Here is a 23,668-nt window from a genome sequence, read left to right as displayed (position 1 = left end):
TACAGTATTAGTTTTCATTATAAGGAATACCTTACTTTCGCTAATGTTTCCAAAAATAATTGTTTTAATGGTAAACTGCTGGTTTTTAATATGTATGTAGACTTTCGTGAGCCACTGTATGTACCGAGCGACATATTATTTCGAGTATGCTATTTTTTTTTTAATATTTAAATCAAATAATGAAATGTTCCTTACATTATGGCTGGCATTACGATATATACATATCGTAATATTTCTATACTGACTATTAGTTAACAGTGTTTGTTTCTTTTTGTTTTTATTAATAGATTAATATCTTTTTGTGTGGGGAATATATTTATCGATATATGTCTATATTTATTTAAATATTATACATATAATTATATGTTTGTGCTACATTTCAAAAACTAACTGGTCATGTTACTTAGTCATTTATACTGTATTTCAATTAACTGGTCACATTAGTCATTTTTCTGTTATATATTATATATATTCTGTTACTTATTTTGTTTTCTTGTAATAATTAATCTTATAGATGCAAGTCACATAATATATTTAATTTAATCGTTATTGAATAAAAGAAAATTAAAGAGTTTTTTTCAGTTAACCACCAGATATACCGTTCTTGTCGTTACACGCTTGAAAATTAATGGTGTCAATTCATGGTGTCACAATTGAGCGTCTTATTGAAAATTTTAAAAAGCGGTAAGAATGTTTTGTGATGGGAGAAGGATAGGGGGAGGATTACTCTACTGGGCGTTAAAAATCGGAGTGCGTAGTGCTTGAAATACTTGGAATCGTGATCGCGATTGATATCAACGAAACGGTGAGTTTCTTCGTTCTATCCTTCTCTCGGTTACCATATTGCATAATAGTTCCACTTTAAATAATTACGTCATTGTAATTGTTCTGTGCCATCGAAATTTAAAATGTATCTGAGACGTATGAATCCTGTCATTATAAATTTAATTGGACAGTTGCTGTGGCACTAACTTTGTGTTGGAACACTGTTTAATACAGTAACAGAAGAAGGAGATCGCACAATTATTTGCATTGTTAAATATTTGGAGATATGAAATTTGTTTCAGGTGGTTGGTGTATAGTACAATATTTATCGCTTCTTTCTGATATTAAAAGTATACTCGATGTTGCGACAAAAAAATCATTACTTGACATACAATGGAAGGACCGTAAATATGAGGAAGAAATATCAACTAATAATAAAATAATGAATGAAGACTTAGTTGTAAAAGTTGATTTAATTAACAAGATAGAGGTTTTCGAAAATAGACAAATGCATCAAATGATATAAATATAAATTCTTTTTTTACAAATGTTATTTGTATGTTCTATAACTTTTTTTTTTTTTAAGAATACCTTTTAAATATTACTCAGACTCTGGAAGAGCGTTGGCAAAGCGATAACGATTTTCGGAAGGAATATGATGTAAGCTTAAATTAATATTATTAAAAATTTTATATTAATAGTGAAAATCTCGAATTTTATAACGAATATTTTTTCAGAACAAAATTATTGATATGGAAAATAAACTGAACGTTGATGAGCTAAAAAATATAGCATACAGCGAACTCAAGGTTATTAAATATGAATTTGAAAAATTACAAAAGCTGTATTCGGAATTAAAATCTTGTTGCAACGCCAATTCAGAATCCATTACCACTCAGGATGTAGAAAAGCATGTAGAAAAGATTTTAGTTAGCTATTTACCTCCAGAAGTTTCGAAAGAAGATCTCGTAAAAAATATGCAAAATTTATTTGCATCTTCTAATAACAAAAGTATGTTTTTAGGATATGCTTAAATATATTTTATGTCGATACATTACATATTAATTAATATTTTTACAGATCAAAGGAGTTTTAATGGTGACGATGACAATTCAAATGTTCGTGTCTCGGATGAACACGTACGTAAAATAGTAAAAGAAGTTTTGCGAATTTATGACGCAGATAAAACGGGTCAAGTTGATTAATCTTTGGAAACAGCAGGTATTGTATCGTGCGAATAAATAAAGAAATAATAGTCAACGATAAGTATTTCTAATAAATACTTTTACTTGCAGGGGGTCAGATTATTAGTACACGATGCACTCAGCGATATGACATAAAGACGAGAGCCTACAGTTTATTTGGTTTCCCGCTGTATTACGAAAGCAATAACCCGCGGACAGTGATACAGGGAAATCCGATACAACCAGGAGTTTGTTGGGCTTTCCAAGATTTTCCCGGATATCTTTTGATACAATTGCGAAACGCTATTTATGTAACTGGGTTCACTTTAGAGCACGTCTCTAAATTGATTTTACCGAATGAAAACATGTCGAGTGCGCCCAGAAAGTTCAATGTCTGGGTACGTAATATACAATTTTTTAAATCAAGTTTTATTAATTAATCAAAATTTATGTATTTTATTTTTACTCTTTAACTGCTGCAGGGATTGTTTAGCGAGAACGATCTCGAGCCTGTGATGTTCGGGGAATATGAATTTATGTATTCCGACGAAAGTTTGCAATATTTTCCAGTACAGGTAAATTACTTTAAATAAATTTTTAATAAATTTATAGAAATATATTGGCACATAAATTTCTTTAGTTTGGTTAACGTTACAGTAATTGTTAATGACTTAATAATTTTCTTTTTTTTTTTACACAGAATACAGAGATCAATAGACCATATGAATATATAGAATTAAGGATACACAGCAATCACGGACAGCTAGAGTACACGTGTTTATACAGATTCCGCATTCATGGGAGACCAGCTTAGGAATTAAATTCAATCATGCCAAAGTTCCTGTTCACAAAACATTTGCGAGATCGTTTAAGCAGCAGCAAGAACGAGCCACAATTTTTCTCCAATAATGTGCCTTCAATTACCGCCGGTCGACGATAAATGTAACGATTCTGCCACAGCACAACTATAACTGTAACTATACTTGTGAATAACTCGATTATTTAATGCTTTTAAAATAGATTTTTAATGAAGTGAACAAAATATTTCATACACGCGCCGATATTTAATTCATGCACGGCGGAAATCATTTCCGTCATCACTTAAACGCATCGTGTACTGTATATACATTCAATAATGTCAATAATTTATATTGATCGAGAAGATTGCACGATTGATCAGGTCCAGCAGGAAAATGATCACTTACGACTGTTAGCCCAATAGTGTTCTACGATTATTGCTTATATATATATATATAAATATCTTCACTGCATGGCCTTGCTACAATGATTACCCGAGTAAAGCATTTTAAAAAAAAAAAAAAAAAAAGCAGTTTTATACATATCTCTCGTTCAACAAATGCGAGAGATTGATTACCGGAAATGGATAAATAATTGGCAGGAAGATTGGTTTTGTAATTTCGTAAGAAGTCTCGGGGGTAGAGAAAGAGTAAGAGAGAATTTGTCTGTGTTATGTCGTGTAAATATCGATTTGGCAGCGTCACGTGCACAATATATGAAATTGTTTACTAAATTAATATAGAGAATAATTACTTTATTTGCAAGAAAATGCGACATTCCATCTCTTGACAAAAGCGTACACCATCCACGTTACACCAGCGATAGATATTGCGGTTCTCTGCCGTGTAGATGAGAGACTCGGCTCTCCTCCCTGGAGGAGGGCTTCCTCGAAGTTCGTACGATAAGCGATCGGCTGAGCCTCAAGGCTATCTTAAGTTCCCCGCATACGGGAATTGTGCAAGCTAGCGACAGGCTGGGTGTGCCTTTTCATGACCAGATGTCGGCAGTTTGTCCGTAACCGGTTCGATCCGGAGTATACTGCGCACGAAGCAGAGCGCATTTCCATTGACCAGCCCGTAGTCGGAGGCGTCGTGCACTCGAGCAACTTAGTAGTCTCACGACGTCGTTGGGAAACACCGTGCGCATTTCAACGTCAGTCCCGTCACGGTGCCCCGTCCTGACACGTCTCGCAACATCCGCGCTGTAAGCCGCGTATCGAGGACAGGTGCGGTCAGATCGAGTCGAAGGCGCCCGATTATCCCCAATTACGCGCGTCCCCATTCAACAGGGAGGTGACCCTAGCCGCGATCGAACCCGCGCAGGGTTTTTTTCCGTAGCGATACGCGTTTAAATACCGCACGAAAGCTGCAACTCTTCTTCAGCACGCGGACCCCGCAGCGGAACACGCGCAGGAAGAGGTGAGTTTCCAGGGCCACAGCTGTCCCCCCTTATCGCTCGTCTACAACCCTTCTTGCCCTCTTTTTTTTTCTCTCTGCCATCCCTTCGGGAAATTTCTCGACCGCTTTGACCTATCGATCAGCGCTACGTCCCGTCTAGTTCGAATGGTGTGTGTTCGGTGTCTACGTGCTCGTGAAATCGTGCTGGTGTTAGCTGCTTGCACGCGCGCGCAAGCGGTATCTTGCGCTCGCACGCGGACCTCGTCGTCGTCGTCGTCGTCGTCGTCGTTGTCGTCGTGTCGTCGCTGACGGAGGTTGCAGCGGCGAGCCGCGGTCGATGACGTTGTGTCATGCGGCGCTGCGAAGGTCGAACCTGGCGCGCTAGATCGATCGCGCGCCAACGATCTTGCCGTAGCCCTCGTCCCCTAGGCGGATCGGTCCCGTCGGGCCGAGAAACGGGGTTAGACTGGACAATCGATCGTTCCCAGGAAAGACGTCGCAAGAATAAAACAGCCAGTGACAGTTCAATCGTTAGCTCGCGCCGAACCTCGCTACTCGCGCGCTGCTATTGCAACTTTACGGCAACTCTGTCTCCTTATTTTTCGATTAGCCTCCCAGTCTCTCTCTTCCTCCGTCTCTTTCTCGTTGTATTCTTGAACATTTTAATATTTAATATTTAATTTAATATTTAATATCGCCGCGACCAAAAAATTAGATGTCGAGAAAACGGGGTTAACGCCGACGTTACACGCGAGTATCCACGTGAAAAATCAATACGCGACCCTCCGGGGACTTACAACACGCGCGCAGAAGTCTATCCGCGAATTGATCACCGCGCGATCATTCGAAGGCGGTTCTGCCGTGCATATTTCGTTTCGGGAAGGTCCTGACCGGGATCGATTTCTCATCTGCCAGCGCGTGACGCTGAGACGCAGGCCAGGCCGCAGCTGATCCAGCTGCGCTTCGGTATCGCCGACATTTGATATTCTTACCTTCCTTTCCATATCTCTCGCGGATTATTTCAGTGCTCACCTTTTACCTTTCTCCCCCATACTTTCTCGAGAATTTATTTCGGGTAATGCCTGGAGGCGAGATTCAAAATTAGTAACCTACTTCAATTTCAATTTCAATAATCACTAATGCAATTGCATTTAATGAGATCGGTAACTAATAAAAGAACCTCGGAAAGAAACCTCCCACGTTTACTTTGTAAGTTTTTATTTAATTCATTATTTCGCACACGCTTGACTCGCTGTTGAAGTTTAGCTAATTAGAAAAACACCGATTACTGTTTCTCGTTCGCACGACTTATTAACGATGTTCCACAAACATGCATAAAACGTTTCACGACCGGCATGTCGCCGTGCATGATTCTTTCGACGTAAAATGAACTCGATAGACTTTGTGCATGTCGACGATCATCGTTCTATGATACGTATCTCATTCCTCACACTTCAGCGAGAACGAGGCATCGACAATAATTTCTGTCTTAATTCGAATCACTTCGCTTAATTAATTACGAAACGAGAGCGCTCTCAGATTTGTTTTTCTATTTTTTAATTATTTTTCAAATTGAGATTGATTTGGCAAACGTAAAAATACGTAAAACCGAAGTAATAAAACGGTAACTGTTTGCTCGTTTATTTAGCGGGAATGACGGAACTGTTTGAACCAATTGTATGCACATTATAAATAGAACGCAACGTGTTTTCATATTTAGAAGTCGCGACTAACAACGAAATTATAACAAGTGCGCTAAATGCGTATATGTAATTTATATATTTTCACTAGTATTCACATAATCTGAAATTTAAATTGGAGTTTAATGAAATCGTTTAAATTAGAAATTGTATTAAATACCGCGGTAAAAGAAGTTTGCGTGTTTTACAAATTTGCAGCGCGAGAAAGAACATTCAGTCGAATCGTGTAGTCTTTTTTTTCTTTTTCTTTTTTTTTAATTGACGCTATAATTGGTAGTCTCTCTCGAAAGAAATCGATGCCTCGAATCGCCGCGATCGCTGTCATAGAACCTTCCCTATCTTTATTTTTTTCTTTCTTTTGTTTCTTTGCCGTTCGTTTGCCTTGTTGACGTGCGATATTGGCAATATCGGCTTCGGGCACGCCTATCATCATCAGCGACAGCAGCAACGCCTCGGCTCTCGATCTGTTCGAGGCGAGACTTCGCTGAGAGGGCAAATATTTGGACGATAGGGACCGTCATCGCCGGCAGAAGCGACGATTAATTAGGTCGTCTCGAGTGAGAAGTGTCGCGAGCAAAGCCGGGCGACGAAAGGTCACGGCATGCCGGCAGGTACTGGCGCTTCGTACAGGTCCTTAGGCGACCTGGGCGAAGACGTGTACAAAAGCACGACCATCGTCGACCAGACGCAGACCACCGGCCAGAGCGTTCTCGAATCCGTGAAGAAGGCCTTTAACTTCACCTCGTCAAAGACCGAAATGCGAAAGAAGGACCCGCTGATCGAGGATCGCCGCGATAGCGCCTCGATTGTCTCCAGGTAATACTTTAAAGGACATTTTCCGGGTACGGATCCGGCACTATAAATTTGTAGGGAAAAAATTGCATCAATTGCAGCAAGAAAAAAATTAAAAAATAGGAAAGGTATACTTGGAAAAAATTAAGATAAAAAATGTTACTAATTAACACCGCGTAGCTACTGCAGCGCTTGCAATTTATTCGTCTGTGATTAATTTACAACGATGTCTTGGTTTATTAATACATAAAGGGTAATCGCAATGCGGGGTCTGTCTCAAAATCATTTTAATGATCTTTAGACTGAATTAACACGAAAGTTAATTATATCATGAAATATAATACAAACTAAAAAAAAAAAAGAAAAAGAAAATATGTATGGTATAAAATGCTCGTCAGCAATATAATAATATTCAATATTTTTTAAAAGACAAAAAATAATCCGAACAATGCACAGTTTTAAATATCCATATCTATGTTTCAACAATGAGCACACAAGAAATGTACATACAATCGTGGAGATAAAAAAAACTGAATTAAAACGATGAAAATATCGAGTAAAAGAAAAAAAGGAAAAAAAAAATTCCCAAAAAAAGAAACCGGAGACCAGAGATGTTGACTTTGTGAAAAATTTTATATAACTTGTGTAGATTTTTCTCATAAGGTTATTTATATTTATTTGATACAAATCAAATTGGACACGAAGCCAACACCTCGTGTTCGCGCTTTTGAATCAGTAGACTAGTAAGACAGACCAGCTTGGGGATCGTTAACGGTGTTGTTAATCGGCTCGCGTAATGGGCAAGGGAGTCACAGGTAAGCCACGCTTATGACACCTGAAAATATCACTCATTTCCTTCGTACTTTGAGCTTTGCATGCATACCTCACTACCGCCAGCGACGCTAAGTTCTCGCATCCTTTTGCTCACGCGTGACTGCGATCACCGTAATCGTCATCGCTTGGTTTATCGTTGTTACTGTTATTATCACTTTCCCTGTTGCGTGCATGCGATTGGTCGTCTTCCTTTGTCGTTGCAATGCTCGAGTTGTGACCGTTCGTATCGCTTCATGGCGCGCAACGGAAGCGCGCGCGTTGCGGAACCGGCTTCTCTTGTCGTCGTGTAACCGAGGACAAGCTCTTTCTCTGAACTCGAATGTGAAATTCACTAGTTTTTTTTCGTTTTTCTTTCTTTTTTTTTTTTTTTTTATTCTCGAGCCAACGTAAAAATTCTCGCAAATTGATATTATTACATTTGCATAACTTTGCTTTCAAAATAATCTGCAGCGTTTGAATTTGTGTTTTTCATCACAAACGTAATGATATTTTATGAATATACACGTTAAATGAAATGTAAAATGTTCGGACTTCACATGTTGAATATGTATATGAACTCACAGTAATTCTTAATCGTGGGTTTTAATTTCATTTAATTACAACGACATGCTTTAGCGCTCGAAACTTAACTCAACTTCTTTGAGGAGTCTCACTATTTATTTAAATTCATTCGAGCATGAGATAGCTCAGCCCAGTTTAATTGTCCATAGAAAATGATAATTTTAAACAGTAATTTCACATTCAAACGGCCGGTGCGTTAAATGCCGGATACGCTGCCGGTAGAACAAAGAGAAGCTGATTCCGAACGACGAAAATAGAACGTTAGTTAAAGCGGCTCGGCGCAAGTCCCTTATTGCGCTAATAGCTTTGTACATTGTTAAAATATTTGTGTCGCAACCGGGTTCATAGGCACGACGGGCCGCTAGGGCTAGGGCGTGTGTGATTATTCGCCGGCATTTTGTTTTAGGGACAGAAACAGGATGCCGACAGCAGCCACTGCCGAGGAATCTGCTCTGCTGGGGTAAGTCTTTGGTAATAGTAAGCGAAGGAAGTTGAGAGACTGTCGCATATAGCTCTTTATATATTCCCGATATTGTATACGTATCGCATTAGATCCTAGTCGCAGTTTATGCTGATGCGTAGATGCGTAGATGCGTAGCAAGGACTGATGAGATGGTAGTTCACGTGCCGACGTATCAAGAATCTAAGCTACTCTTGCATATTACTTTATACGCATTCACATGTCCTGAGTTCCGTCCCAGTACGATGAAACTGCGAAATTAATACCGTCACGTCGATCTTGCCTGAATAATATATGTTTTCGAAATTTACAATTTTCGGAATAGGTAAAAAGCACGTGCTCTCCGGCACAGAAATTTATTTAAATATATTCCGCGCTTAGATTTTACGGCTGAAAAATAAATACGTAAAATGAAAATGTGAGGCTTTGACGTCTGATTATTTATACAACGATGATTAATGCAATATTTGCAATATGCGTTTTTAAAATATTACGGCTTAATATATTTTTTTTTTTTTGCTTTGCTCACCGCGATGGGGTCTCCCACCGCGGAAATCTGTTCCTCTAACTGCCGTGGACAATATTGACATTGACCCGAATGTGCGCAGCACCGAGTGGCCACATCATAACTCGCAATTGTGTTATTAAAAGTGTTACGTGCGCACGTTTCACCAGCGCGACTGCGTAATAATTTGCAAAGATCATCGGTAGAGCTACGAGTGCTAGGAGCGGGATTTACGTGGAACCGGTTGACGTACATAGTACCGGCTTTTTTAAGTACTTAAGATTTAATATTATTTAATATTTCTATATTAATTATTAAAAAAAAAAATATTATTATCATTAAATTTATAAATTAATATTTCAATATTTATTAAACGCCATTTAAACAACGTGAAAAAAAAAACTGAGAAAGCGCTTGGTTTCGTGTGTGTATCGACACGTAGAAATGTAATTATCGATAATGCGCTGCGTTAGCCAAGACTTTAATATCTCATTGAATTTTGTGATTGGCCAACTCGGTTAATCAACGTCGCCTACATTGATTATATGACGCAATGATGCAGCGGCATTGTCATTAAAGTTTATGTATTGCGGAACGCCTTTTGTTTGATTTCTATTATTAGATAGATTGAGTACTAAGATTTGTAAAGTTTGCTACCGCTGATTTTAACGCGGACTTACAAAGTAACAACTTTACGATCGGACTTCATAAAAATTCACGGCGAAACAAACGCGCAATTCATAGTTTAACGAAGCTCCGACGAGACTTTTCGCGGTCTCGGGAAGCGGAAGTTGATCGCAGCTTTGCGATTACGTTCCGATCGGACGGCGGCGGCGGCTTTAACGACGTCTTGGAGTCGGTAAAAATCGTCAAGTGGCTCGATTTAATGTCACGAGTTTGGGAACTTCCGCTAAGCTGCCTTAAATAATTAAACTACACGGCTCAAGCCTCTCCAATATGGGTCACAGCTCTAGTAGCTGAATCATATTAAATCAGCCTGTTAAACCAATATTCTATAACAGAAGAACAATACGGGCGGGTACCGCGTCGTATATTACGCCGCGGCTTTGTTTCTGGTCAGCTCGGGATAACGTATTGTATCCTTTACGTAACGTTCAGCGCGATTTCCACGGGAAAATCTGGGAATTCGTTGATCTCCTGTTCTCGTTACGATTGCTCGTACGTACACGTATTACGTAATTTGATATTACGTGAAAGTTCCGCGTTGAAAATGTGTCAATGTGTTAAACGGATAAATTGGAGGAAGTTTGATGGCACATAATATTCCGCGTAATAGCCAGCTTAAAAGCTTTCTGAGGTTAACGACATATTTCCACTCCGTCATGCCATTTTCGCGTTAGTCTTCGGATAAAGACGTTTTATGTTTCGAGAGAAAGGCGTGGCTGCACGCTCCTCTCGACGGATCCTTATAACAAGTTAATTAACGCTGTAATTCGTTTAAATCCGTTAAAATTCGCGAAATAAACACCCTGTTGTTCAGCGGTGTCCTTTCGAAAACAATTACGAATAAAAGTTTGCGTATCCCATTTATTTTAATACCCTCTTAAGCGTGTAAACAAGATACGAGAAAACAGAATTCCAATTGCGAAAATACCTCCATTTAATCTCCGAGAATAGAACAGACCTCTCACACGTGAATTTTATTTTAAGAAACATACGTATTTCTTTTGGGATAAATAGTATTTCAAATATATACAAACGTATCGTTAAAAAAATTTATTTCGTAGTATAAATTACATTCTTACAAAATTTGAAAATGAGAAGAAAAAATTAATTCTTCTTTATCTCTTAAATTTTGCAATCTCTGTCCCGCGTAGACGTAAGATGAAGCGTGTAAATTTCTTTTTAATAATAGGTCACTGCTTTTTACGTCACGAAGAAAGGGTCTATCGATCGAGATGCAACCTAAGTCACCGATAAAATTCTTTGAGAGCTTGAAAGAGAACGTTACACTTTTCAAGACGAGTTTTGTTGTCTCCGTTAAAAATTAAATTCCCTGTCCGTATCGACTCGTCATCTGCGCTTTTAATTACTCAAGATAATGACAAATTCTCTCGGCGGAAAGTCGGAACGTAATGATTCTGTGTGACGCGACCGCGTACATCGTATACGTCAGTGTTTGCTCCACTTTCGCTGGAAATTCACTCGGCATAACTTGGCATTGCGCCCATTCCGTCTCGATCTTTCGATGCCAGCTTTTTCAGAACTGAAAATTCTAATGGACATAACGTAGCAATTGGCGCATCCGAGTGTTGCGCTATTATTTTTTCATTTCAATTCTTTTTTTATTTATTTATTTTTTTTTTTTTTTTTAGTCTACGTAAACTATCGTCATTATGCACTTCTACATCTAGATAAATAAAAATAGAACGGCAGCGTTTATACGTGGAACTAAAGAATCAAAGGTAAATAGAATAAATTTTTTACTGCAAATGCTGCATGGGAATGAATAATTAATACAATCCAGCTGGGATATTAACACTGAAATTAATTTAAAAGCTATTTATATAAAGAAATGATGTGCGATGTTAAGATTGCGAGAGACGGAGTTTTGGATTAAAAAATGGATTGCTATTAACAATGAATGGTGATTCTATTTGATTGATTCTTACCAATATCTGATAGATTATTTGAATTAGACAGGCCGCTATCCGTTTAGCTCAGACAGTCCATCTAATATTAACAATAATCTGCTAGATGTCTGTCTAGCTCAAATAATCGATGCCTGGGCACGGCTCTGTGTGTTCTGCATCATGCTTGTATTTGCGGTAGATAGTTTTATTTTGCTTGCCTTGACTCACGAGATCGGCAGTGGAATGTAGTAAGTTGATCCTTATCGTGAGGCTTTGTCTTACAACGCAATGCTGGATCAAAAAATCAATGCACTTTGGCGAATCAATTGTTAAAAGAATAGCGGGATATCAAGTTGGCGGCACAGCTAATGTCGTTGCGTCACGTCAGGTATAGATCGCGGTCTAATCACTTTTAATTATATCACCGTGGTATTGTTTCCTATTGATTCCCCGAATACTACGCTCGTGATTTATTTCGCATTTGCAAAGATACCGAGTTTCAACTTATTAGCGTAAAATAACTTTTTTCCCCGATAAAAAGTAGCGTAACATTTAAACGACTGCTGAATATTTTACATATCTTCGATCCAACCCGTATTTTTCTACTTCTTTTATTGGCTCGTAATAACTTAAGTGAAACGAAATTTTTTTCTTTTTTTTTTTTTTTTTTTTTCTCGTGTTTCGCAGTCGTGATACTTAGAAACGAAATTTAAGAGAGATATTTCACTGCTCTTTTTCCCATTTGGACGATTGCTTTCGACGAACTAGTCGATTATTCAACGTAAGATATTCCGGGAAACCCAAAGTAGGATTTCAGGTTGAGCCAGGATCAGTTAGTTCTTTGTCCTGCGAATTCTATGGACGGTGCTATAATGCCCTACTTCTCAATTTGAGATACTCGCTTTTGTTTGTTTGATAAAAAGTTTATCAAACTGTGAGCCGACTTAACTGAATTAACGTTGCTAAAATATTTCGAGTTATTAATTCGTTTTTCTCTGTATTTCGAAACACCTCGTCGGGATTATGAGCATTTATGAATTAGACAAGGAAGAACCCAGGCTAAACTCTGGCGGATCTTTGTTTGTAAAAAAAAAAAAAAGAAAAAAAGAAAAAAATACTTTTGCTTCAGTCAATAATTTCTTACGCTGTTTACGTTTCCGTTTTGTACTTTGATCGTTCGAAAATATTCTGTCGAGCATGTCACTTTTTTTTTCTTTTTCTTTTAAACACGAGAAATGTACGCGGTTGAAGTGAAATCGGCTCTGTGGAAAGTACTACAATGTCGTTCATCATCCTGATAATTGAAAGTCAATTCAAATTGAGATCTCTGTCAATCGAGAACCCCGAAGTGCTTTTGTAATCGATTTCATGGTGCATTTGTGATGACACGTTCGCTCTTATTGATCGCCAAAGCCAGTCATTGCGTCGCCGGCTGCGAAAAAAGCGTCGTAAATTTATAGGAGACTGATTTCGTTCGCTTTATAACTGTTTGGCGAAACAGATAAGTATCTTTTTGCGTTTATTGCGCCTGATTAAAAGTTGCAGGCAATATAAAAAGGGGAAAACATTTTTCCTCTTCTTTAATTTTAATTGAATAACAGGCAACGTAAAGGGATACACGTACGTATCGACGTTTCTTCAAGATAAATTGTTCCTCGATACCTTTCTTCGCTCTTACAATGATATAAATACAATCGAGATTAAATCTTGGCGTTCGGTGCAAACTCGCGATGCTAATAATAAATGCGCCGCAGCGTAGTAAAGACTCATAAAATAAGCGACCGCGGTATTAATTGAAGTGCCGTCATGTGAAAATGCGCGCGTGCGATGTATCTTGCAAACAACGGAGATAAGGAATTTAATAACACGAGCGTTGCGCGTCGGGTCGGCACGTGGACAACCGAGGCGTAAAGAGAGAAAAAAAAAATGCATCTCCCACGCTTCTTCGGGTAAATTATGTAATACGTTAACGGTGCCGTTCATCACGCGGAACAAAGGAATTTTTCGGTTTAACGTTGCAATTCGGAGGCGGTGAGAAGGCACGAGAAAGGGAAGAGAGCGAATCTGTTGCGGAGCTCGCAGGCATTTTCGCCGAGCATTCCTCGTCGAAAAACGTCGTATATCTCGGTAACGTACGCGCGCATGACCGTGCGAAAAGGTCAAACGGGGTTTCTGACATTTTACATCCGCGGGTGAAATTGGGTTGGCGCCGTGAATCCTGCGGGACACCGGGAAGTAGGTCTTCCGAGCATTAGGCGTATCCACGGCTAATTGGACGTCGATGTAACTTCCCGGGCGATTAAAGTAGTTGCCCGTTATGTGTTTAGAATAACATTGGGATATCGCTTATCCGAAACTGACCCCAAATGCATTTACGAGCGTGGCCCCGGCCGAAACTTTAAGCCGATATGGAACTTCCGATGGATTACCGCGAGATCAATTAGATTAGAGGGGATCTATCCATTGTCCCCCCGACCGCCGCATAATATTACGTGTAATTTGTACTGCGGGGATTATCGTCGATTTGTAAAAGATAAAAAAAAAAAAGAATAAAAAAAAAACTGTATTGATACAATGGGCGGGTTGGGGGATTATTATAATATGCGCTTATCGAAATAACGATAACGCGGTTTCGCGTGATGCTCATCGGTAAATATCGTATTTTTATGCACAGCACAATGCCTTCCGATAGCATGGACGATATCGAGCTAAAAAACATTCAGTTGCAATTTCCGGCACTGAGATATCTCTCCAGAGACGACAACTCTGTTCGGGAAGAAAGGGTGGAAACCGACAAGGGAAGTCTGCTGGTTGCGGTGCAAGGAAATCGAGCGAAACCAGCCATCCTCACTTATCACGATCTAGGCCTTAACTGTAAGCAATTTGTACCTCGCACGTTCAAGACTTATTGTTAAAAAAAATATTTCGACGCTATTCGCGCGGTAGAAATATTTTTTAATTGTTAATATAATTTTTAACGTTAAAAAAAAAATGTTTTTTAGATATCTCAAGCTTCCAAGCATTCTTTAATTACATCGATATGCGTGTTCTCCTCGAAAACTTTTGCATATATCATGTGAATGCACCCGGACAAGAGGAAGGCGCACCAACATTACCCGAAGAGTGAGGAAATTTTTCTTAAATAGCATATAAAACAATTGTTAATTAATTTCTTTAAAAGTGAAATATTAATTCTCTTTATCGTACTAATAATTTTTAGAAATAATATAAAATGTATAATCGCAAGTTCTTCATGATTAAGTTAACGTTATATTTTTATTGTACATTTATTTATGGATCCGTCGTATGAATGCTCACATTTGATATATTAATCCTTCTTATACTTATGCATTCGTACGGATTCAAACTTATCGATTGTTACGTAATTCTTCTTTTCCCTCGAAATTCACCGTACGTTGCATATGTTTTTGAAACATCGGTTCAATCACCTTAATCCATTTACGTTCACTTCGTCTCGTAAAACGGCACCAAAGTAATTTGCAAAACGTTTTCAGTTTCACTTATCCGTCCATGGAAGATCTGGCCGAGCAATTGCTTTTCGTTCTCGGTCATTTTGGCATAAAGTCCGTAATCGGTTTCGGAGTCGGGGCTGGTGCCAACATACTGGCAAGATTCGCGCTCGCCCATTCGGAGAAAGTAAATGCACTGTGCCTGATAAACTGCGTGTCCACGCAGGCAGGATGGATCGAGTGGGGTTATCAAAAGTTGAACGTACGCCACTTGAGATCGCAAGGCATGACTCAGGGCGTTCTCGACTACCTGATGTGGCATCACTTCGGCAGGGTGAGTCCGCAACATTTTAAATTTAAATTTACAATGAGACTATGTCTCAGCATGCGTAATAAAGGAACATTTAAAAAAAAAAAAAAAAAAGAAAGAAAGAAGAAATATTTAAATTATAATTGCAGTGCGGTTTAACAATATTTTTATATAGCTAATGTGGAGTTGTAAAAAAATATTTTTAATATAATTTTATGTAAAACTTTATCGAGCTTGAGTAATTTATATTATTATTAATTATGTGTTTGAATAACTTGATAATGTAAACGTTTTCTGGGCTTCTTTCGACGTTTTTTATGCGAGGTAATCATATATTCCGGGCAAGATTGTCTCGCTGGGTTGTACTCTACGAAGTTAATAAACTATCGGGGCTTTTATGAGGCGCAAATAGTGCCAACCGAGTTAGCGATCATGCGCGAACGTAAGATGAATTATCGATGACAGTGTTTGAGCTTTCAAAGGTTCATTAGAACTTCTTCATGGAAACCTGGGACTATACTGACAGCTTTGTTACACAACATAAAGATTATTACGTTCAAAGGCAACCTCTAACCTTTGAAGAGAAAAATGTAAAAGCAACTGCAAGTATCGATTTTTTTGAAAAAAATAACTTTCGCAAATTGCGTAGTAAAGAATGAATAATTTCTATCGAATTAATATAAAATTTTGCGTGAATCGTTGATATCAACGCGGTGAAATAAAATATGTTTTATTTAAAAAATGTAATTACACAGATTAATTATTTTGTAACAGGCTTGTCCTATGCTTAACGTCATTGTCATAAAATGAATAAAAAAAAGAAGCTGACGCGAACGTGATGTATGAGATCAAAAGCTGATAGAAGATTAATGAAACTTCATTATGTACACGCCTACGTATTGCGTTAACGTAGTTGGGTCGTTATCAGATCTTTTAACGTTAGTCTGAAAAACGAGTAACTAATTCGCAAGTAACTCTGACGTTATTATTAATTCTCAGCTTCGCCCCCATTTCTATTATCTTCCATTAAAAATATGAATATTTTATAAAAATCTCTTTTACGTTCTATTTAATATTTATTGAATTATTTGAATAATTAATTTACAACGTGCAACACGTATCAAACGTTGACGATGTTAGATTAGCGCGTAGCGCGATTTTCCCGAGTTGGCATTAAGATGCCTATGTATATGTGTGTGACAGAATGGTAGCGAAGCGTTGCCGGTTCCTCGCGTATTTTCATTTGTTTTTTCGGTGCGAGGCCTCGCCGGTAGCAACGTGTCGCATAGCGAGCCACAGAGTTAAGAGCTCAATATATTGTTTTGACTCGCCTTATTCCAGCGTTTTATTCTTACCGAACCTTAATCTAACAGATGATGTAATTTTACGCAGGGGACTGAGGAGCGGAATCACGATCTGGTTCAGGTGTACAAGAATTATTTCGAACGTCGCGTAAATCCAACGAATCTCGCATTATTTATCGACAGTTATGTTCGCCGCACGGATTTGAATATAACCAGAGAACTGGACCCAACGCGTAAGAAGGAAGGATTAACGCTTAGCGTACCGGTGATGAATATCACGGGTGCTTTAAGCCCTCACGTTGACGATACCGTGACGTTAAATGGACGTTTGGATCCGACAAACAGCTCCTGGATGAAAGTAAGTTTTTTTATTATATGCAATTTTATGAGGCGCACATAAAATACACTCTAAGCTCACATCTATTAAAAAAAAAAGAAAGAAAAAAAAAACAGCCTATAAAAATGTATTATGTAATATTTTCTTTCAGAAATAGAGTATCGTTTTTTTAATTTTTTAATTTTTTTAATTACTTCCTGCTTTATCTCGAATATTTTTTTTTTATCTAAAACGACACTTAAAAATTGAGAGATTAAATTGTTTTCACGCGTGTGTTGGAACATGATCCACTGTATCTTTTAGATATCGGACTGCGGTATGGTGTTAGAAGAACAGCCGGGTAAAGTAAGCGAAGCGTTCCGATTGTTTCTTCAGGGCGAAGGATATGGTAAGTGAGCGTTTTGTGAACCACATTTCAGAACTTAATCATTACCATATTACGCAATCGACAACTTTCATTAATCCTTACTGGTAATAAACAATTCACGCACGCGTCGTCGAGTTTCATGAAAATCTTTCGTGGTCGCTTGCAGGCGGAAACATAAGATGTCAGTTGTTACTGCCAGTTATTTAAAATCTTTATGTCGCAATGATGCAAGACGTTTCGGTAGAAATAAATATAGAAGAAAAAGAAAAAGAAAAAAAGAAAAAAAAGAAAAAAGAAATATATTTTTTTGTAATTCGCGACGAGCGCGTAATAAAAAGCAGACAGAAAGAAAAAGAAAACGGTTGATCTGTTGGCCGCAGATAATTGTACATAATTAAACGTGAGATAATTAAATTTCCAAGGCTTCGCAAGTGACCACGTAATTTTTCGCACGGCTAGATGTCGAAATGGAAAAGCGAGGAACCCTAATTGCGATCATTTCTAGCATTAAGTTCAATCTGTCGACTACTATACCCTGTCGCTAATTATTAATTAAAAATCTGGCCTATCGTAAATACTTTACATATTTAAATATACTTCGAGAGAATGTGTATCTTTAGTCGGCCACATTTCTTTTAATAATAGATACGATATGATTAGATCACATACGTCAGATATTGATTGCTCATTGTATAAATATCGCACTTTATTTTATTATTGAATTCAAACGATAAAATGTTACGGGACAAATCAGCCTGTTCGATCTTTGAAGATGTTAGGAAAGATTAATTCGCTCGTGAAAATATCTAAGTGCATGTTTTCTCTAAGTAAATGTATATTAAATCGAGACTGTGTAAAATAGCTGTCGTTATAAGTTAACGTTTTAGAATTTTAAGACGTCGAGTTTCTCTTTCTTCAACGATACTTGCACACGTAATTTTTTTTTTTTTTTTTTTTTCTCTTTTGTGTTACGGAGCATATACCTCTCTGCTGAAAAGCTACTGTGCTTATACATTTACGAAGACTCGTAGGAACATACATTAACACATAATTTAATAATCAGACAATACTCCTTTTAATTGACTCTAAGTTCATCATTTTTTTTTTTAGCTTTTTAATCACAAAAAGAAACCGATCACGAAACACAATGCTTTCTCACAAATCGTGTATACGAAACAAGATACGTGTTCTCAAAACCCGATTATACAATTTTGCAATCAGTTCCGTGTCGTATCTTTTATTCCTCAGTTCGATATCTCGTCACTCTCTAATTAATACAACCTTATGATGATTTATATAGCGAGCTAACTGCGAAATGACATTCAAATCGTCGCGCTGACTAATTTGTTACTTCTACCATCTTTACCGCCGTTAATTGTTGTTATCGCTACATATTATATGAAATATTTCCATGTTGTACAAGTGGCGCAAAATAACTTACAGCTAGACGTAATTGAATTCGGGTGTAACAGGGTTAATACTGTGTGTCTTCAATCGTCACGACAATGCTAATTAAATGTACCACGATAAACTCGACAAATAAACCGCTTTGATCTTCGTGTTAATTAATATAGTGAGAGCTACCTGATTACACCGAGGTTCAAATACGTGTTCGAACATGTACCTCGTTAAAAAGCCACTTGACTTGGCTTGACTGATAAATAAAAAATAACTTTAAAAAAGATCATATTTAAAAAAGATTTTATTTAAAAAAAAAAAAGAAAAGAAAAAGAAAAAAAAATATGACAAAATACGAAAAGAAAGTATTATACATGTTCATCGACTTGCGCCTTTATTTCCCACGCGTCTCGGATCGATCGAGTGGTACGTATATATATACAACAATCTCAGCTGGACAGTAGCATAATTAGTTTCGGCTTATTTGCTATTTCATTTATTTCGGATAGTTCCAAATCCAACGATCTGCGTTGAAGGCGAGATGCTTGTAAAATCATATAGAATTAAAATTAATAAGCATCGCAATTGTTTGTTGTCTAAAAACGATTCGGAACGGTAGAATCAGAGTTTTATTTTAAAGTCGCACTTAATTAGAAATAATTGTGGAAAGACCACAAATAAAACTATAAATATAGTTTTATATTTCCAGATGCTTACATATTTAATTATAAAAAAAAAGAAGTGTATTAATCAATCGAGGTCGTTTATATCTTTTAATATGTAAATCCGAGTCGGAAGACAATAAGCAATTTAAATTAATCTTTGCATATTTTAACGAACACATTAATGCAGCAATATTTTAAGTAAATCAATTGTTGCACTATTATTTTGCTCTACTTCACTCGTAAATAATAATTTAAAAAAAAATATAATAATAATTGGCCTATCAATGTTCCGCACGAGAAATGCTTTGAAAATAGTTGCGAGTTCAGTGCGCTATGCAGCAACGTTGTATATCATGATTTTTAAGTATTTGTTTTTTTATACGTTTTAGTGGTGAGATCCCCGCGGAAGCCCGTGAAGCCGACAACATCCGAAGGTAATTGTAATTAGGAATTGAAGGCCGCAAGGAGTGTCGAGCGCGCAGTTGGTCAATTAGGCCACGTCTATATGTTAAGTAAGTCGGAATTCAAATTCTTTTCCAAAGGTATGAAAGGTACTAACAAAAAATTACGCGTCTTGAGCCACCCACTGGATCACAAAAGGCTTTCGAAAACGAAATTTTAAACTATAGCTGCTCTAATAATTCTCCTGATATCGCATTGATCTTGTGTATCCTGGCGATGATAAGATTGATGAAAAAAAGATCTTTGATCGATACGTACGAAAACGAAGCAAACTGATTTTGCACCTGGGCAATATAGAATAGTGAACAGTCCACAGCGTTTCGCTATGCGCACACAACAGTCCACTAACAGTACACCTTTGGTTTTTTTATTATTTTGCATGTGCGCTTTCCTTTATTAACACCATTCGTTCGATGAGTTTTCTATGTTGATGTAACGAAAATTCGAACAAACGAACGTAATTACACGCGCGTTACAGCCTCTTCAAGGCGAGGTAATGGTGGAGGAGTGAAATGGAGGATACTATCTTTCGATATTTTTGTTTGCAGTGGCCCCGCTGTCGCCGTTAAAAATGGCAGATTACAGACTGGCTTCTCTGGAGGGATTGAATCACGTTTGCAGCAAGAAGATCGACTGGCCTACCGCGACCATACACATCACCGAGAACCCGATATCGGAGGCAGTTGTCTGTTAAACCTTGATCGCCGAATTCCACTACCATCCTCGAGCTTCGTTACGCAATCGAACGAGCATAAATCGAACGATAATGCGATCCAATGTTTTAGAGCGGTTTCGTCGGGCAACGATCCCCTTGCGGCACTAATTGTTTTTTTCTTTCCGGAGCTTTTTCATCGGCACGACTCTTTATTTAATCGCGACTTGCGCTGAATCGACCACACGCGTTCGTAATAAATGTTTAATTCTAAATAACTGTAAGTTAAGAGCTTTAAAAGGTAGACTTTACTACTTAAAGGAGATCAGATCTTTTACTGATAATATATTCGCTCGATACGTAATGTTGTTAGGTACAGTAATAAGGGTAAGTGAGGGAATAATGTTATTGAAGCATCATCGGATATACAATAAATTTTAGTTTTAGGTTTGTAAAAAATTTAATGAATGGTGCAAAGCGATCCCTCACGGAATTATTCGTTTTATCTTATCTGCATTTTATTTAAAAATAAGAAAAAGAAAAAGTATCACGTACACTGAGAAAAAAATTTAGTTGCATACGTGCAAACAAATGTATATTTAAAGTGAGCAAAAATACATTTACATTAATAAAATATATTGTTTATTTTAATATATTTTATTAATTTAAATATATTTTTGCTTACTTTAAATAATTTATTTGTTTGAACGTATTCAACTAAATATTCTTTTAGATTTAATTTTTTTTTTCTCAGTGTACGTATTTTAATTTAATTGCGCTGTTACGTTTCACTTTCGATTTTAATTCAAATTATTAAATTAAACTTTAAAAGATTAAATTAACTTGAATTATTTTATAATTATAATTTTTTATTATGTATTTTATGCGTTATGTTAAATATGTTATATGTGTAAGAAAATCGGAAAAAATAGAGATAGTCTGTCTCGAAATTCGGGATCCCTCGTCTACGACGCTTTAGCACTTAGCCTTTCAAACCAGAGCTCCTAATTCTTATTCCGATTACCATTTATTATTTATATTTGAACCGGAAATTATTCTGTATCGTCGACGCGGATCTATTTTGCGCGATTCACGTTTTCCCTACATATAAATATATATTAAGTATACACAGGCGTTGTTTAGAATTATCGCAGATTAAGGCAATGATAGTTGTGAGCGTAGGAAAGCATTAGTAATCGTGGGAATACGACGAGGAGAGAACGCACGCGTTATACGTTGCTAATGCGAACGCTATATAACTCTATATACACATATAACATAGGATCTGAGGTTTACCGATGCTCCGCCATTAATCCCTTCGTTTCCAGAGAGAAAGAGGAGTTTTCTTACGGTGATCATTGGCGCGATTTATCCAGACGCTCAAGACAACGAACGTGTTGAATTCTTACATCGACGTACAATGAAAAGCAGATAGCGTTTGCTGCGGCGACGGCGGCTAGCATACGTGATTTCTCCTCTCGATCCTCCCTCGCCTGCCGAGGACGGGGGAAGTAGCAGTGGGTTGCGTTATCTCTCGGTTCTCGACACATGTAGACTACGCGTTTCGTGTGAGATTTATGCACACAAACTGCGATATCACGTACGCTAACCGCCGTCGCCGTAGCAACCGTATCTGTCTTTCAGTTATACCATTGAATTTAATTAGACATATCGGCCAGGTTTAACCACGCGATATCATTAAAATTACTCGTCGACTGATCAATCTCAATCCGAATGTATTCGCTCATGTTACTCGCGCATATCAGAATTTTTAAGCGGTTTTTTCAGCAATAACAAAATTGCCGTCGAGTTTGTATCTGCACTTTGATCGGCGCATCAAAGTCATTTTTAGAGAACGACGTCGCGGTGATGCCGCTGGTCTCGAAGGGTTTAAGAGAATCGTTTAGTACGCGCGGTATCGAGAGCTAATTGACTTTCAGCATCCACGTCTACCTCGTGAAGAAGGGACAAACGCGACTTTTCCTTTGTCGTACCACGCGCAAAAAGTTCGTTCTCGGGTTTTTCGCGCGGTATCGCGAGACAGATCGTAGCGAGGTGTATTAATCACTCAGCATAACAGGATATAGTATATATATATATATATGTATATATATATACATACACAGGGAATAAGCGAAAAATTAATTAGCCGAAGCTTGATTGCATATATATATATATATGTAATATAATATAATTATATGTATATATATATATGTAAAAATATACAGATTAAATGACACGTGCGCACCGAATACATGCATCTTGTTATTTATATTAAATAAATATGAAGAAAATAAAGCTATTGAGTACCCCGCTTCTTGTTAGCCCACCTGTTTCGACGTATTTCTTCTCAGTTACGTTGATCACACGTATGCATCACACGTGCACACCGTACATGCGTGCATTGGCGACAAGAAACCAATCTTCCCGACAATTTTTGTAACGATAAAACGACTAACGTCTTCGTGGAATCGACAGAGGATCGTACACGCACATCCGCTCTCCTTTAGTAGAAAAATACCTTTTGCGTATTCCTTTTAGTCCTTTGCATCGCGTATGCATATTGCATTAACAATTAACTATCGAAACTTTATATCGCATGTAATATGATCATATGAAAAATGTTACTTTGTTCTGCTACTTGATTTTATTATGTTATCGCTTGCTCGTGTTACGTTGATCGATGGAAATAATTCCATTCGAAATATTGCGACATATCTTTATATTTCTATCTTCTTGAAAAATATTTCGTATTTCTATTGATTATTTTTTGCGACATCTCAACACATAACAGAAGCAAGTTCAGACAAGTTCGCGCCCGAGTCGGCACGCGAACGCGAAGCTCCGTCGACGCTCTGCAGCTCGAGACTTCGCCACACGCCGGATTTCGTTCCTGGAAGCGTAAGATCTTTCTTAATCTTTACGTAAGACGGCGAGGTAACCGAGGTTTTCGTCGCGACGCCCGTCGTTCGTTTGCAAAGGCAGCTTTCGCGACGTGGAAATACCAGGATAGTATTCATCTACATTTAATAACACATACTATTTACACATCTTCTAAAAATGAGAATGGAACAAACGTCACTATAATATATAATAAATTTATATAGCTAAGC

General features: G+C 37.6%; 2 protein-coding genes across 7 annotated transcripts; both read left to right on the top strand.

Moving 5' to 3' along the window:
* Positions 1-1,356: 1,356 nt before the first annotated feature.
* LOC139110480 (klaroid protein-like) lies at positions 1,357-2,991 on the top strand (the record flags this gene model as incomplete). The annotated part of the gene is given in 6 exon segments (XM_070670290.1): positions 1,357-1,425; positions 1,503-1,776; positions 1,846-1,986; positions 2,061-2,347; positions 2,432-2,524; positions 2,650-2,991. Coding segments are annotated over 6 exon segments (978 nt in total), but the record flags the coding sequence as incomplete, so codon positions are not given.
* An 818-nt stretch (positions 2,992-3,809) lies between these two features.
* Positions 3,810-22,853, top strand: Mesk2 (misexpression suppressor of KSR 2). 6 transcript variants are annotated; one of them, XM_070670337.1, is made up of 10 exons: positions 3,811-4,165; positions 6,281-6,660; positions 8,438-8,491; positions 14,265-14,464; positions 14,593-14,713; positions 15,106-15,394; positions 16,763-17,032; positions 17,315-17,399; positions 19,831-19,875; positions 20,452-22,853. In XM_070670337.1, the coding sequence occupies exons 2-10, from the start codon at positions 6,446-6,448 to the stop codon at positions 20,595-20,597; spliced, it is 1,425 nt and encodes a 474-aa protein (XP_070526438.1). In that variant the 5' UTR covers positions 3,811-4,165; positions 6,281-6,445; the 3' UTR covers positions 20,598-22,853. The 6 variants fall into 6 exon arrangements, 5 of the variants coding, with proteins under 5 accessions (XP_070526440.1, XP_070526438.1, XP_070526443.1 ...); XR_011547003.1 differs by having other exon boundaries at positions 3,816-4,165; positions 19,831-19,953; positions 20,452-20,593; XM_070670339.1 differs by lacking the exon at positions 8,438-8,491 and having other exon boundaries at positions 3,810-4,165.
* The last annotated feature ends 815 nt before the right edge of the window (positions 22,854-23,668 follow it).

Source organism: Cardiocondyla obscurior, linkage group LG20 (genome assembly GCF_019399895.1).
Source record: "Cardiocondyla obscurior isolate alpha-2009 linkage group LG20, Cobs3.1, whole genome shotgun sequence".
Taxonomy (NCBI): domain Eukaryota; kingdom Metazoa; phylum Arthropoda; class Insecta; order Hymenoptera; family Formicidae; genus Cardiocondyla; species Cardiocondyla obscurior.
The sequence above is the reverse complement of the archived record's forward strand: the minus strand, read 5'-3'. Positions and strand labels throughout refer to the sequence as shown.

Excerpts from the sequence above, each read along its gene's own strand:
- Mesk2 (XM_070670337.1), top strand. The coding sequence starts at position 6,446 with ATGCCGGCAGGTACTGGCGCTTCGTACAGGTCCTTAGGCGACCTGGGC. Across the intron at positions 8,492-14,264 it reads GAGGAATCTGCTCTGCTGGG|CACAATGCCTTCCGATAGCA; the intron begins GTAAGTCTTTGG and ends TTTTATGCACAG. Across the intron at positions 17,400-19,830 it reads TCTTCAGGGCGAAGGATATG|TGGTGAGATCCCCGCGGAAG; the intron begins GTAAGTGAGCGT and ends TATACGTTTTAG.